Here is a 16,915-nt window from a genome sequence, read left to right on the forward strand (position 1 = left end):
ACACTTCTAATATTACATCTGAAGCAACGGGTACAGAGAATAATCCTACTCAAGATCCTACTACTATACAAGTATTTCCATCTACATCTTCTATATTGCAGCTTACAGGTATGACAGATAAAAAATATTCTTCTGATTAACACAAAAACACTGGTTATAGAATGTATTCAAAGTGCAGCTACAGAGAACGCAGGTACTGCTCAGATCGAGGCTCCGACAGTTGAGAACATAACTCCCCCCCCATTGAAGTCACCACCATCAGATGGTAATTTAAACTAAGTCGGTTATCATATTTACCTATCTAATATTTACATAATTTATTAGGTCGTAAGAGAAGAAGCTTTTTAAAAGTCGTGAATGTAACTAGGCAGAGTCAATTAACTCCACGCTGTAAGAAGATGTACAACGTTGTTACTGAATGGGCAAAAAAAACAGCCAAGTTACAGCACAAATTTGGAAACTTGCAAAATAGGTTACTTCTGGCAACGAAGGCTGCACAAAACCCCTGTTTTTCGGAATTAGTAAACAGTGTTAACGATTTAACTTACAAGTTTATTCTTCAACAGGTGCGTACTCAAAAACAGGCACCAAAAGTTCGTCGATTTTCATTGGACGAAAAAATCCTATCGTTAACACTTTTGAAAACAAGTGGGAAAGGATATCGTCTTTTGTCACAAATATTTGCACTTCCATCACGACGTACCTTGACAAATTTATTAAATAAATTACCATATCGTCCAGGGATCAATAAACAAGTGGAAAATAGCCTTAGGACTGTGATTGCAAGTTTGCCCGAAAATGAAAAACTATGTGCCGTTGTATTCGATGAAATTTCCATCTCACCGCTGCTACATTATAGTTCCAAATACGACTGCATTGAGGGGTTGACCGATTTAGGATTTAAGAGATATCCACATATAGCAGATCATGCTAACGTTTTTTTAATCAAAGGGGTGTATCGACAATGGAAACAGCCTCTTTCATTTACTTTCTCCAGTGGACCCCTTTCTTCAACACAACTGAAACATATGATAAGAGATATTGTCACTATGTGTCAACGTGTTGGGCTTGAAGTAGTTGCTACAATCTGTGACCAAGGTGCTGGAAATCAAGCGGCGATTAATTCTTTATTGAAGGAAACTAACGAATATTGTGTAATGAACAAAATACCCAACAATTACTTGGGTATATTAATTAATGACAAAGAAGTTATTCCCCTATACGATGTGCCACATCTTTTTAAAGGCCTGCGGAATAACTTATTAAATAAAGATCTGCATTTCAATATGAATGGAGTAGACCAAGTAGCAACTTGGAAACATATTGAACAACTATATTTTTTGGATACATATGATGATACACGTATGTTAATTAAATTAACAGACAATCATGTGATACCCAATAAAATAAATAAAATGAAGGTGTCAAGCATGACTCAAATATTCAGTTATGCTGTTGGATCTCATTTACAACGTTTCGCTGGTTGGGGTAAGTACTGAAAGTATAATTGCAAAGAGAATTTTAATATAATTTTTGCAGATACCAATACTGAATACAGTTTACCACCTGCAGCTAAGCAAACTGGCGCATTTGTATTATTTGTGGATGCATTGTTTGACAGTCTAAATGGCAACAACAAACTCGCTCCTGTGAGTAAACCTCTAAAAGGAGCATTAACAAAAACTTCTCCCCATGAGGCATTTTGGACAACAGCGATTCATGTTTTGGGAACTATGAAGTTCTTGGATTCGTCAAAACAAAAATTGGTGCATGTGCCGTCAATAAAAAATTTAGTTTATACTATTAAAGGATTTATACATTTAAAAAAAAAACTTTTAAATAAGGTGAGTTATGTGTTACCACGTGCTTTTAACCAAGACTGTCTTGAAAATTTTTTTGCATCTGTGAGAAGTCATGGAAGGCGAAATGTATCCCCAAGTGCATTTCATTTTATATCGTCCTTTAAAGCACTTTTAATCAATAATTTTTTGTCGAGCCACTCCGTGTTTTCAAATTGTGAAAAAGATTTCAATGTAGGCGCGCTGGACAACTTACGCACATTTTTAACGGGTGAGGAGATTGTTGGCATTAGTCCGTTAGATGTAAGTATTTGTGAGAATGTGCCAGACATTTTACATGTCAGAAAAACTCAGATTGCAAAAGCAACAATAGCATATCTGGCTGGATATATTGGAAAAAAAGTGTTGAATAAAACAAATAACTGTAATTTATGTAAAATTTTGCTAACTTCTTCAGATAATGATGTGCCATTAGATGTTATTGAAGCTAGGGAATATAAACAATCCAGTCTATTTAGACCTGGCAGCTATTTATATTTTATTGTAGGGCAAGCTTGCTCATATTTATTTTATTTAATTCCAAGGCATTGCCATAAGTTCATGCTACATAAAATTTTAGCAAAAAAAATAGCAGAATTATTAAATTTTAATGTTCTCAATTGTGAAAAACATACCCAACTAGGGTCATTAGTTCTTAATTTAATTGTTAAGACAGTATTACATTTTTGGTGTAAACAAATTAATCGAATTTCTAACGGTTCAGATCAACGGTTTTCCAAGTTAGTGGCAACCAGAACTGATTTAAGTGGTATTGATCAAGTGAAACTTGAAGCATTAAAAAAATATAAAAGTAAATGCAAATTACACCATAAATACAAAAAGAGGTGTGAGTAACCTTAGTGATTGTAATCCTTGTTACATCTGTGTACCAAATTTTTTATAGTATACTTATTGTATTTGTATGTGAATGAATTTGTAGATTGTATTGTCATTGTAATTGTGTGAAAGTATTAACTAATAAACGACATCACTATCTTTATTGATTATCTGGGTTATATAAATACATGATTGGTGTTTCTCAATATCATCCATTTATTTCTGTACCTCTAACTGTTTCTTGATCACAATCTCAAAATTCATACTTCCATTAACAATATGTACTCAAAGGGCAAAAATGTGTAATAATCTATAATTTAATTACACTAAATAATGGTCCTACTTACACATTATCGGTTGACAAGTAATAAGGTTTACACATACTTATCCATTCCGTCACATTATGAACCATCAGAAAACTGTCAACATAAATGACCAGTGTGCATTGCGATGAGGACATTCCCTGGCTGGTACGGAATGGATTAGTGTGTAAGCTTTAATTTAACATAAAGCCTGAAACCGCTATTCACATTACGGGTAACAGTCCAGGCACGCTCCAATCAAATGACCACGGTATTTGTTCATTATAGAATATATTTGACCGGACCGATAGATGTTTCAGCCTTAAGTGAACAATAAATTTTCATTTTTTCAAGTATTCAATTTGTCCATCACAAATTGACTACTTGAAAAAATTTCCAGACCAGCGTTACCAATTACATATATTTAAATTTGCCGCGTTTTATAAATTAATTATCCTCGCATCCACGGGATGGCGCTAAATATATATCCAATTTTTAATATTACGTTTCTTATCTATTTGTATGTGATTTGTGGCAATCAAGAACACTAAAAATGATCTGTACATGAAATTTTTGAAGCGTTATCTAACAGGGGAATCTACAAGACAACATTAACTCAAAACTTTAAAAAATCATATCCTTCTACTTTGATCGTAGGTATTAATAACACCTCTGTTCTGAATCGAACGTTCACTCGTAAACAGTATGAGGAGGCTGCGCAAGTGTTGGAATATACGTATCCTTGGATAACACCTTATACACCGGCATCTCCATCGTTATCATATACTTCTTCAACGCCTTCGTCTAGTGGTGAGGATGAGCGGGAAGAATTTCGATCGATTGAAATGAATGAGCTTGAAAATGAAGTAGATTATAAATTTAGAATCAATCGATTAGTTCATCGAATTGAACTGGATAAACAAAGTCTACGTATTTATCCTCAACTAGAATTGGGAAGTTTTCCTTCTAGATTTTATAGACATGTAAATGTAGATCCTACAAAAATTGATTTGTTTCGATACCAAACTTACCTTGATAGTTGTAGTTGAAATGGGTGTAATAAATAATATTCAAAATGTTATTGTTTGTTTACAAGTGTATTTAAGCGTACAATTAAAGACAATTGACTGGTGGAGAAAGGTATCTTCTAAAAAGATATCGGTTTTCTTATACTTGTATTGCAAACCAATTTAACACTTACGTGTTGAAATGGGTGCACTAAATAATATTGAAATTGAGAAGAAGCATCAACATATTTATATGAGGATTCACTATGGTCACAAGGCTTTCCCCGCCACTCGCTACATCGTCTGATTTCATGCTGGCATTGTTTCCTATAATTAGCTTAACAACCCGATTTCTTTTTAACTTTTTTGTTCTAACGTTTTGTTCCTGTTGATTAATATTGTCGTTGCCTATATAAGTTCACTGTTTTCTGCTGATTAAGATTTCTGTAGGTTGCCGCGTATTGTTTTTTTCTGTTAATGTTCCCCGTTTGTATAGTTTCACTGTTTCCTATATAAAGATTTCCGCAGGATGTCGCGTTAATGTATACGAAGCGTTTTCATATTAATATAGTTAGTATCTAAATTGTTTGAGTAGAAGAAGAAACTCTTTCAAACTTATATAGTTGGTGTAACTATTCCAATAAATAAATAATGGATCTAAACGAATTAACGCGATCGGAAATATTGTTGAAAGGAGTGTCCTTAAATTGCAAGACATTGAGGGCGTAAAAATATACGAAATTGAAAAAATAAAATCGATTATCACGCATTTTGGACGAGGAATTGTATGTGAAGTTGTCGGTAATACATCAATATTTTTACCGCAAAGGATGCGAGAAATGGATGATGAAGTAGTCAATCAATTAAACAAATTTAAGATGGGTATAGTGTGAACTGGTTTTTTTCAAAATAATATTAATAAATGCGATATGCTTGCTATCATAATTGTTTTTTTAAATATATATGATAGGTACAGAGGAGGGGAGCACCTTCATATAAAAACAATTGGGTATACGTCTAATATCCAGTTCATAACTAGTATCTAGGTATTTCATTAGCTAAAGCTACCTAATTTACCAATCGTTTAAAAAAATGTCTTCGTCTTCAATTATCGAAAATATAGACGCATCGGTCAATTTGATCCAACATTTTTATAAAAATTACCATCATGGTATAGCATGTCAGATTCCAAAAATGATAGACGTGATCAACGCCAACCTAAAGTCGATTAAAGTTTCATTAGAAGCTACGATATCGGTAGCGGATAAGAAACATCTTGCAGCAGCCGCCGCGAAGATGGAGCGTTATAAGCTGATGATCAATCAATTGGATGCATCTATATCCGGCACATCCCTCGAAGCAAGACCATTAGTGAAATGGAGGGATTTAGTAACAGCCTTTAAATCAAGGGTGAGCACCGGCATTATTATTAATTCGGGTCATAAAACAATAGGAACATTTTTTAGTGATAGTAGTAAGGTCTTTTCAAATAAGATTAGACATATTTTTAGCAAGTACAATCAACATTTAAAAGTAAATTGTGAATTTTGTGCAGAATTTGTCAAACCATCCTCAAATAGCGATAATTTAGATTTAAATGCTCGAGAATTTAGTTTTAATACGCGAAATTTTACTATTTTAAATTGTAATTTGGAGGAGGAAAATTTGAAAAAAGTATTTGAATCAAACGTAGACTATCGTTTGCTTGACTTCGACGAACAGCAGAGTGGGTGGGCTTTATCGCGAATTATTTCATTAACTGTGAACGCTAATGGTACAACTTTAGTAAAAGCTTCATCGTACATCGATTTACCTAATGAAGTTAAAGTGAAACATGCGGTCATCAACGTTAAAAATAACGATGAGGCTTGTTTCGGATGGGCCTTATCTTCAGCTCTTTTCTCTGTGTCCCAACATTCCGATCGTGTTTCCTCATATCCTTATTATGCTAAAATCCTAAATTTTCAAGACATTAATTTTCCTATGACTCTAAGCCAACTTCCTAAATTTGAAAAACAAAATGCTCATTTATCCCTTAACGTTTATGGGCTTATCCGAAAATCTCTAATTACATCACCGTCCCCTTTTTTAATAATAATAATAATTTATTTGCATGTTATTGTGGCAAGGCACTTACATTTGTCAAACTTATCATCAAATAAAAAAGAACAGCATGTAAATTTATTAACGATCTAAGATGATTATGAAATTGAGGATAATAATAATAATAATGACAACGTTGATGATCATAGAGATAAAGCTGTGAAATTCCACTTTTGTTAGATCAAAAATTTGTTTAAGTTAGTGCATTCGCAGTTAACGAGGAACAACAGAAAATTATACATTTGTGATAGGTGTCTCCACTACTTTAATTCTCAAACGAAATTGAGCAGGCATGAGTCGGATTGCAAGCAGATGAACAAATGTAGGCTAGAAACGCCAAAACCAGGTACTACCGTACATTTTTATAAAGCATGTTCAGGAGTTCCACAAGGATCTAATCTCAACCCCCTGTTGTTTGTTGTACCTGTAGGTTGGTCCTACGAGACGGATATTAACCATCAAAGATTGAAGATTTAAAAGCATCAAATTATCAAGTTCAAATTACGAAGTTAATTGTTGACGAAAACGAAAGAAATCTTTTTATCCTCTTTCCTTGATTTCATTGTCGTTTTGCGCCAAAACAGATTTAATATCATTACAATAAATTACGTTACAATTTATTACGTACGTACAGTCCATTCTATCGTACATAACACTGGTTGTACATTTAAAAATGGACTGCAGCTAAAGGATTTCGTGACATTAAATAAAAAGCAATGACTTGACAATTCCGTATTGCAGATTTACACTGCGCTGCTCGTGAAAGATCTAAAAAATAATCATATTTTTAAAGTTTATAAAGCTCAATTTTCAACTATAGTCACGGAAAACTACAAACTTAGTCCGTTTTCGTTAACAATAATCATAGGTGTTTGACTGTAGCGGATCATAAAATTGTACTATTAATCCCTACGCTAGTACTATTGAACAGACAAATACTTCTTTACAGAGATATAAGGCTTTCTGCAAACAATAGGCCCAACATCAATAGGGAAAACAAATTGGTCACTGTTACTGTAGTGTGTACGTGGCCTTTTTTTAATGCATTCTTAATAATGACACATTATCAAATAGTTCATTTAATCCAAAATTTACCGTAACAAAATGTTGCGGAGCTTCTGTATCACGTGAATATAATGAAGGAGTATCCGTCATAAAATGTTATACATAATATCATCTCTGTCTAAAATTAAGAGGTCCTTTTCGGCGATGAAGCATCTCAGATCCTAATACATAAAATATTTTGTCTGACTACTAGGTGAACAGTAAAGGAGGAGGCGTTTTCTAGCCTCTGAAGGAGTACTTTCATATTTATTTTATCAACCAACACCACCAACTAGATCAAATATCAAACAGGAACACATTGACCAAAACGTTGAATAAAAAAAATTAATTTTAAGTGAAAAGCAATGCAACTCTGCTTGGTGAAAATAATTCATCCAATTTAGTTGTTCTGTGGAAACGAATAGTAGTTCTGCGTAAGCGCATTCGAGGTAATCAGATGTACGCTCAGTTTCTCTTGTAGTGTGAAGTGCAAGTTTTTAATTCGTTGTAGGTCTATACCCGGTGAATATTACAAAACCGAACGTAGGCAAGTTTTTTTTGTAGATACCTTAACAACATTCCACTAGTTACTGCACATAACACAGTAAAAGTATGTATTTCAAATCATCCCCGTTCATTTTAAAAGGTCATAAATCAGTCAGACACGAGGCCAAAGACAGTGCAATTGCGTCCCCCTTCATTTAGGTGAGGTCATGAACAGGGTCAAGGTGGATGCCGTGCCCCTCCATTCTTTCCCTACTACCCTCGAAATAATTTAACTCCTGGAAAAACGGCATTGAATTACAGGTTGTAAAGGGTTAGAAGATGTGTAGAGTGTGCTTTCGGTATTGTTTGTGCTAAGTGGAGAATATTAACGAAAGAGATCGAAACACATACAAAGAAGCTAACGACATTATAAAAGCCAGTGTATTTTACACAACTTGGTTAGAGAATTCAATGATTTTGATTTCGGTAATATTCAAAAAAATGTACCTAAACGAATTTTCTCCAAATCACTCAACAAGAAATCGCAATCCTACAGTGGCAACTAAAGAGATTACAAAACAATTTACAGACTCAAGGACCATCCGATTAACAATAATGGTTAAGTTACAATGGTTACAATATTAATTGTTCAAGTTTATTCCATTTCGCATATTTCTAGAAATTATTAGAATTAAGAAAACCGCTATTACATTTCTCTCTAAGTGCTAGTTCAGACACGACGTTTTCCGCGCGGATTGAAACCGCGCTGTTTCATCCGCTCGGGTCTATTTGGAGTCAATATATCTGTTCATACGTAACCGCGCGGATCCAAGTCCGCTCGGTAGCCGTCGGTCAACCGCCAAATACATGTTACCGCTCGGAATTCGCACGGATCTGTTTGTATTACAACAAATGAGGGTGTTCAGTTCGACTGCGGAATCCGTGTGGAACAAACGTTTTGATGATGATGGAGCGCTTCGATACCGAACTATTCATTGATGAAGTGGAGAAAATGCCTGCAATTTGGGATATGAAAAGTGCCGATTACTCCAATAGAATTAAGAAAAATGGAGCCTGGCAGGAATTGGTGGAAATATTTGCACATGGGGAAGACACATTAGAAAAAAAAATAATTGTACTTGGTAAGTGGTTTTGTATTTCAAACTAATTAGGTACGTATTACAGAGTTCTATAGATAATAATCAAATTAAAGCAACTTGAAAAAAATTATATCATTTTATCTTGCCATTCGACACGACCTTCATTTACAAAATACCTTGCAAATTTATCTCGCATATTTAAAGATGAAGGGGTTCCTCTACCTGCGGGCAGTCCATTCAAAGTTGTTAGTGGTGCGGTATAGAGAGTATCTTCATACTTGTAACCGTCCCTGATTCTCACATAGTTATGCAGCACGCAACATGCTTTTATAATATTCTCGGCAAAATCTATATTTACATCAATCGGTCGATGAAAGATGCGCCACTTATTAGCGAATATTCCAAAAGTGCACTCGATGTATCGTCGAGCCCTTGATAATCGATAGTTAAAAATCCTTTTTTCATAGGATAAAGAACTGCCTCCATATGGTCGCATTATGTTCTCCATTAAAGCAAAGGCTTCATCCCCAACTATGACATGTGGCAATGATACATGGTCGGTGTTAGATATGGGCTTTGAGGCTGGTATATTTAATGACTTTGCTAATAATCTTTTATAAAAAATTGAATTTTTGAAAACAGCAGAGTCGCTACTTTTGCCATAAGCCCCTATGTCAACAGCAACAAAGCAGTAGTTGGAGTCACAAATTGCTAAAAGTACCGTAGAAAAATTTTTTTTGTAGTTATGATAAAGAGATCCTGAGTGGTGGGGTTTTATGATTCGAATATGCTTCCCATCAATGGCGCCAATGCAGTTGGGAAAATTTGCATTCTCCTTGAATTCAGTTTCAATTCTTCTCCATATCTCTTCAGTCGGTTCCGGCATTACAGTATTTGACAATATTGACCATAATGCCTCACATACTTGACGCACTATCCCTGTGACTGTAGATTTTCCAAGCCGAAAGTTATAGTGCAGTTCTCCAAATGAACACCCCGTCCCCAAATACCTGAAAAAAAAAACAAATACATATTGTACAGGGCGTCCCACTAAGAATGGCTCTCTGCTGCATCTCAGAAAGTGTCAGTCGCATGGTTTCAAGAAAAAAACAAATTTTGTTAAAGTGGCCATGAGAAATTGTTAGAAATTAAGTTTGTCAGTCTAGCGCTAGAGGGCGCAACAGTAAATTAATCATCTAATTCCTTTTTTTTCAGGAGCCACATTGCAAAAAAAGTGGAAAAACATCCGCGACGCATACATGAAAGAGTACAAGAAAAATACATCGATTCCCTCCGGTTCGGGGTCACAGAAAGGTACAACGTACATTTATTTTTCCCGGCTCTCATTTCTTCAAGTGTGTGCTGAGAATAAGGAAACCACCAGTAACGTTGAGGAACCAAGAAATGAAGAGCAAAGAAATGAGGGTGAAGAAGAAGATTTTGTAGAACCTAGGGATATTCGTCCTGTTTCGAAAAAGAAGAAAACTTTGAATTCTTCCGAGGAACGGTTAACCGATTTATTGGAAAGAAGTATCCAAACACGAGACAAATTTCAACATGAAACTGTCAGCCAAGATGAAGACAAACTCTTTTGTTTGTCATTGTACAAAGAACTAAAAAATGTACCTGAGCAAAAGCGTCTGGCAACTAAGATAGAATTACTGCAGGTACTTCAAAAAGCACAAACATTACCAGGCAATACTATTCGTCTCATATCGCAATCGCAGCATTCACCCTCTAACACGTACACAAATTTTTGGAATAATCAACATTACAGCTTTCCACTGGGATCTTCTACTGTGACTGAATCTGCACAACCCTCACCACTATCACAAACCACTTCTGACTCATCGCAGTCTAAAATAGTTGAAGAACTTCGGTTCATATTGTCTTAACTTGGGATATAATGTTATAAATTGACCATGTGTGAGCCTATCTCGCAATATTGGATGCACCCAATACTTTCTTTTTCTTCTTTTCCGTTCTTTCATTCTTTTGTAGAGTAACCAAAAGCATATTGCTTCTTCGACATCCATGCTTAAACTGAACTTTCTGAGGGATCTCTTGGTCTGTTTCCGCGTATTCAACCGCGCGTGTGTGAACAACATTGAATTTCCGCGCGGATGGAACCGAGCGGTCCCATCCGCGCGGAAAACGTCGTGTCTGAACTCAGCCTAAGTTGCAAGTAGTTAGTTACGTTTTTTATTTCGTCGTGAACTAATCGTACACATTATGTCAAACTAGAATTAAGTTCAATCTGTAACACGTCTTAATCAATAATTGTTAATATATGGTGTTAACCCATTATAATCCAGCGTCCTATTTATAGGACAACACACAAACAATTTTTTTAAGAAAAATATTGACCCCATTTTCTACTTCTGTCGATAATTTCGATTTCAACAGGGTTCTAGAAGTGTTCTCTAATTTTTTGAAGTTTGAAGAGGGTCAAGTTAGAGATTTATAATTTCTTGAAAATTCACAATTTTCTTTTGGAATACATTACTTTACATAATATTTGTTTTTGGTTTCCTATTGCAATATTTCTATCATTCAGCTACATAGATACATTCATTGATATATAGTGATTGTAACTATTACCATTTTACCCCTTATTTTGATTACATAACTTCTTTATAACCCTCAAAATTTGACCGTCCTATTTTTAGGACGCTGGTATTTAGAAGTATCGTCCAGCGAATCCCACATTAGTTACCATGCGCATATAATGTATTGTTGGATTCATTGTCAACTTACCATTTACGTTGCTTTCCTTACTGCATACACATCAAAATTGTAGTGGTGTTGTTTATTGTGTGTTTTATATGATACTTGCGTGGTGTAAACAGCAACAATATGGACTATTATAATACGAGGGCTCTAACACTGGCGGAAATTGAAGATATAATAAATGATCCTAATTTTATGGAAGATGTTGAATCTGCTGACATCGTTGTTTTACCACCGGAAACTGATTATCTCACAGACGAAGATGAAGCTGATGATGATATTCTGGGAATTGCTGAAGTGAATGATGTTCCAGGTGAGCTTGAGCTTCAGTACACGACATCACAATCAGAACGAGTTGAGGTAAACGATAGTAATAATACAGAAATACCGGCCAGTCACCCTAAATGCACGTCCACTAAATCGAACAAACGAAAACGGATACTTACCGATGTTTCTCCTACATGGCGTAAAGTGCATCCATCCTACACAAAACTTCCAACCGAAGGTAAAGGGGCTACTGTACGATTTGAGAACATGAAAACTAAACTAATTGAAAAAACTCCGTGTGAACTGTTTGAAACGATGTTCACTGATGATGTTATAGACTACATAACGAAAGAAACTGTTCGATATGCATCAGCAGTAAAAAATGATACTAAATTCACATTGTCATCAGAAGACATAAAGGCATTTTTAGGAGTATTGTTGTTCTCAGGGTATCACAAGCTGCCATCAGAAAGACATTATTGGAGTGAACAAGAGGACCTTGGTGTAAATATTGTAAAGAATTGTATGTCGCGAAACAAATACCTAAAAATAAAAAGTTATATACATTTCAACGATAACGATCAAGCTAACGTTAACAAATCTGATAAGGGTTTTAAAGTTAGGCCACTTATCATCCAGATGAATGAAAAATTTCAGCAATGGGGTATTTTTGTCAAAGAGTTATCTATCGATGAGATGATCGTGAAATATTTCGGTAAACATGGATTGAAGCAATTTATACGCGGAAAGCCAATACGATTTGGATATAAACTGTGGGCTTTGTGTTCTTCTAATGGATACTGCTTCCAGTTTGACTTATACTGTGGTGCTGAAACCTCAACAAATGTCGCAAGAAATGGTGATTTAGCTTTAGGTTCGAGAGTCGTTGTGAATCTTCTTGACTGCGTAGAAGATGCATCAAGTCATTGTGTCTATTTCGATAACCTTTTCACCAGCAGAGACTTGTTGTTATATTTACAACAAAAAGGTTTTCGTGCAACTGGAACTTTGAGGGAAAACAGGTTAGCTAAGTGCCCCATAAAGGATTCGAAGAGTCTTGGAAAAGAGTCTCGTGGTGTTTTTGACTACAGATTTGATTCTAGTGGGGAAATCCTTTTCTTGAAATGGAATGACAACAAATGTGTCACTATCGCCACAAATCATGAAACAATTGAACCATTGCATCAAGCAGCACGATGGGACAGAAAAAACAAAGAAAAGAAGCAAATTCCGCAACCAAGGGTTTTGAAGCAATATAATATTCACATGAGTGGAGTAGATCAGCATGACTGGAATGTGGGCAAGTATGCTGTTCAAATTAGAGCTAAGAAGTGGTACTGGGCGCTATTTACTCGTATGATCGACATGGCGGTTGTAAATTCTTGGATCATTTACAAAATGATAAACAAGTCGAGCATGCCGCTACTCACATTTAGAAGAGCTATTGCAGTAACCTACTTGAAACTTGGAGTAAAACCAGCCTTAGGTCGTCCGATTATGTCATCCGCATCAAAGATTTTTGACGATGTTCGTTATGACAGTAAAAGTCATTTTATGGGAACAAGAGACAAGCAAAGAAGATGTCAAGGGGACAATTGTAAATCAAAGCCATTGACATTTTGTGTAAAGTGCCAGGTGACTCTTTGCAAACAATGTTTTGTTCCGTATCATTCAAAATGACTTTTTTTGCATCTCACGATAAAAAAGAGTATAGTGGCATAACTATCGAATATGACAGTATTTTTTATATTTAGTCTCAATATTTAGGGAATTTATGTTTCGAACATATTACCTACATAAGGACATATTTATAACAGTAAATCCCAGCGTCCTATATAGGACGCATCATATTTTCGAAAATGCTGTTCCAATTTTTGTTTTTCAACTTTTTGTGTTCTGTTTATCATATAATAAACATGTTTAACTAGAAAAATCGGTAGTTTTCAAAAAATTTAAAAGTTGGGACTTAATGGGTTAAGCTGAGTTCGCGTTTTAATTTCAAGAATTAAACTTCGAACCAGTCCTTTTTAATCGAAGAAATTGCTAACAATAGGGTAAACCCGTCCAAGAGTACGCACCTAACTGTTTTTTTATGTTGTAGAAGAAACAAAGTGTGTAGGGTAAGTGGGGGGGAGATGGCCATAGTTTTATATCGTGCATGAAAATTTCACTAGAAACTGCAATAAAGAACCGCTCTTGCATGGATATACTTCCTAAAGTATCGGCAATCTACATCCTGAGGTAAAAAGACTTTATTTTAAAAAAATGATTAACATAAAAATCAAAAACGAAAACAATGCAATTGGCCATCTCTCCCCAACCTATCGGGTAAGATGGCCATACTACTAGGGGAAATATGGCCAGGGTACAAACGACAACGTAAGGTAAGTATTTATTGGTGCTAAAATGAAACATGAAATCATCATTAATTAATTCAAAAAATAAACAGTAAAAACCAGTAGGTAAGGAATAGTTTTGCCCTCTATTTTTTTTCCTTCAATTTCATCTTACCACAATTTTGACAGTGGTCGCCAAAAGTGGTGCAGGTTTCGTGTAGCCAAAAGTTACAGCGAATGCATTGGATCCAGTCGACCGTTTTAGTCGTGGAGAAATAACACTCACCACATCCTACACATTCGTTTTCATTAAACTCTTCACCGGCACTATCAGAACTTTCAGCGAACACCACCTCCGCTTCATCGCTACTGGATGAGTCACGCATTGTTTTTCTCTTTTGAGACTTCGGTGTTTTCACCATCATTTTCTCTTTGGTTGGTTTCTTCTTTAATGATTTCTGCAAACATTCCTTACGATTTTCTGGCGATGTTAGAAGAGATGCAACTTGTTTTGCGCGCTTTTTGGCAGACTGTACCAGTACCGGTACTGGAGAGATTCCGTGGAGAAGTTTTGTCATTGGAGACTCTTCTGGAACGTGACGAATTTCTTTGGATGTACTAGGTTGCGGCTCATCTTTTTCTTCCCTAAGTTCTGTTCTTTCGGGTTTGTCAGGTAACGGGTCACGCAAATTTTTTGAATTAGGTTGTTTAGTCTTCTCGGGTACTGCATCATCAACGGGAACCGGCAGTTCGCCGTTGTCTGCAATAGCAAACGCAAAATCTGGAATCGCTTGTGGGTTAAATGGGAAAATCCCACATGCTCTAAAACCGGAAACCGCATTTTCATTAGATGCTGATTTGCCCCAACTTTCTTGCAGAAGTTGTCCAAACTGTTGTCTCGTGATGCGACGACCCGGATGATTTTTTAGCCACAGTCGGCAGGCGTTGTAAAAGTTGCCTTTAAGGGATTTAAACACCGCTCTATCAAGTGGCTGGAGATAATGTGTTGTGTGACTCGGCAGACATAATAGAATTATGTCATTGGAGTCACAAAAATTCAGCATTTCGATTGATGTGGAGTGTGAGCCGTGGCCATCCAAAATTAGCAGCACTTTCCCAGCTGGTTTTCGAGGAAGGAAGTGGTCCCTTAACCACTCCAGGAAAATGGTACTGTTGATATAGGCCGACTTCTGAGACATATACAGGATAGAACCAGGAGCCATATTGTCAGTAAACTCTGGTTTCTTGTTTTTACCTTTCATTATGCATGCTGGTGGTAAAACTGTCCCTTCAGCGTTACAGCAGCCTATGACGGTAATCGTCTCTCCTCTCTCAGTCGAAGTAACAGTTGAAACTGCTTTCGAACCCTTTGCTGCCAGGACATGTCCGGGCCTGCTGTTCAGCTGCAGACCAGATTCATCCATGTTATAAATGTGGCCTGGTTTATCAAACAAGTTATGCTCTTCGAGGGTGGTGCGGAGCAGTTCAAAGTACGCTTCAACTTCTTGGCGGTTCATAGCTTGAGATCGGGCAATGGAAACGCCTTCGGACTTTCTTACGGATATGTCAGGGTTTCTTCTCAAGAACGCATTTAGCCAGTCGTAGCCCGCTTTCTTGGTTTCATTATTGAAGCGATGTTTAATGCCAATCTGAGCAGCATATTCGTAAGCAATGCGACGTAGATCATCTCTTGTAAGAGGAAAACCCCGCCTTTGCATCAATTTCAGATGCTGTGAAAATCGGGCTTCATTATCCTTCCCTAGCATACAGTCAGGACCCATGCTGCCTTTCAGATGATTATTATTCTTTAAACGTCTCTCTAGGGTTTTTCGCGGTATGCCGAATGTCATGGAAGCCTGTCTGACGGAGGAATTGTTCTGGTTCACAGCTTCGATAGCAAGTATCAAATCATTTTGGCTCCAATTGCCACGGCATCGAACGTGCTTCGGGGTATACGTTCTTGGCATCTACGAAGAACAAAAATAATGCAATTAACTACATGGCCACCACACCCAGAGAAAACATGGCCATCTATCCCTTGTGTCTGGGAGAGATGGCCATAGCAGGTTTGCAGCGACATAACTACAGCACCAACCGGAACTATAGGTTAGGATCATCTCTAAAGTTTCTACTTCCACAAAAAAAAATACCTGCAGCATGAAACTAACATGTATCATATGCTATCATATAATGTTTTGTATGTGGTTGAAAAATATTCAAGCCAATGAAACAATCAAAGTTATTTTATACTTACATTGAACAATCGTGGTGCGTAATACACATGCTACACAGCAAACTGATGCCACTAGGATCTATATTACAGCACCAGCAACGCCATCGATCGTTAAACATTGGAATTATTTGAGTGGGCCATCTTCCCCATATGGCCATCTTCCCCCGACTTACCCTATCTGTTGTACCGATTTATTGGTTAAATTTTAGTTTCGTGTAAATAACAAAAGAAAAAACGCAAAAAATATGTGGACATGTAATTGCGCGCTCTTGAACATGCGACCGTCTAAGAGCGCGCATATCCTGATTAACAAACGTCAAAAGTAATGGTAAACATCAATAAATCAAATCAAATAAAATTACGTACCTATTCAACAGAAATCGCATTTAAAAAATCCTGATGTATAGGAGGTGCACACTTCATGCCACCATTTATTGCAGCAACCTTTGCACTGAATTAAGTCAAAGTCTTCTGGCGGATCTGCATATGATTCCATACATCCCGGGCAAATACCACCTCCATTTTTAGACTTGGCTATTTCAGGAACTTTGTTTTGTTTACGCCGAGTCTTTTGTATTGGTCCGACTGCCCCAATTCTTCTTTTCGCTTTGGTGATCTGCACTGTTTGCTGC

At 36.4% G+C, this 16,915-nt stretch overlaps 1 protein-coding gene across 1 annotated transcript; it reads left to right on the forward strand.

Moving 5' to 3' along the window:
• Nucleotides 1-341: 341 nt before the first annotated feature.
• LOC116161431 lies at nucleotides 342-10,612 on the forward strand. Its single transcript, XM_031474770.1, has 4 exons — nucleotides 342-1,488; nucleotides 1,540-2,529; nucleotides 8,544-8,759; nucleotides 9,933-10,612. Exons 1-4 carry the CDS (start codon nucleotides 399-401, stop codon nucleotides 10,610-10,612), a joined length of 2,976 nt encoding a protein of 991 aa, XP_031330630.1. The 5' UTR covers nucleotides 342-398.
• The last annotated feature ends 6,303 nt before the right edge of the window (nucleotides 10,613-16,915 follow it).

Source organism: Photinus pyralis, unplaced genomic scaffold (assembly GCF_008802855.1).
Source record: "Photinus pyralis isolate 1611_PpyrPB1 unplaced genomic scaffold, Ppyr1.3 Ppyr1.4_LG1, whole genome shotgun sequence".
NCBI lineage: Eukaryota > Metazoa > Arthropoda > Insecta > Coleoptera > Lampyridae > Photinus > Photinus pyralis.

Coding starts and splice junctions, on each gene's coding strand:
- LOC116161431 (XM_031474770.1), top strand. CDS start 399: ATGTACAACGTTGTTACTGAATGGGCAAAAAAAACAGCCAAGTTACAG. Junction 1,489..1,539: donor ACAACGTTTCGCTGGTTGGG/GTAAGTACTGAA, acceptor TAATTTTTGCAG/ATACCAATACTGAATACAGT. Junction 2,530..8,543: donor GACAGTATTACATTTTTGGT/GTAAACAAATTA, acceptor GAGGGTGTTCAG/TTCGACTGCGGAATCCGTGT.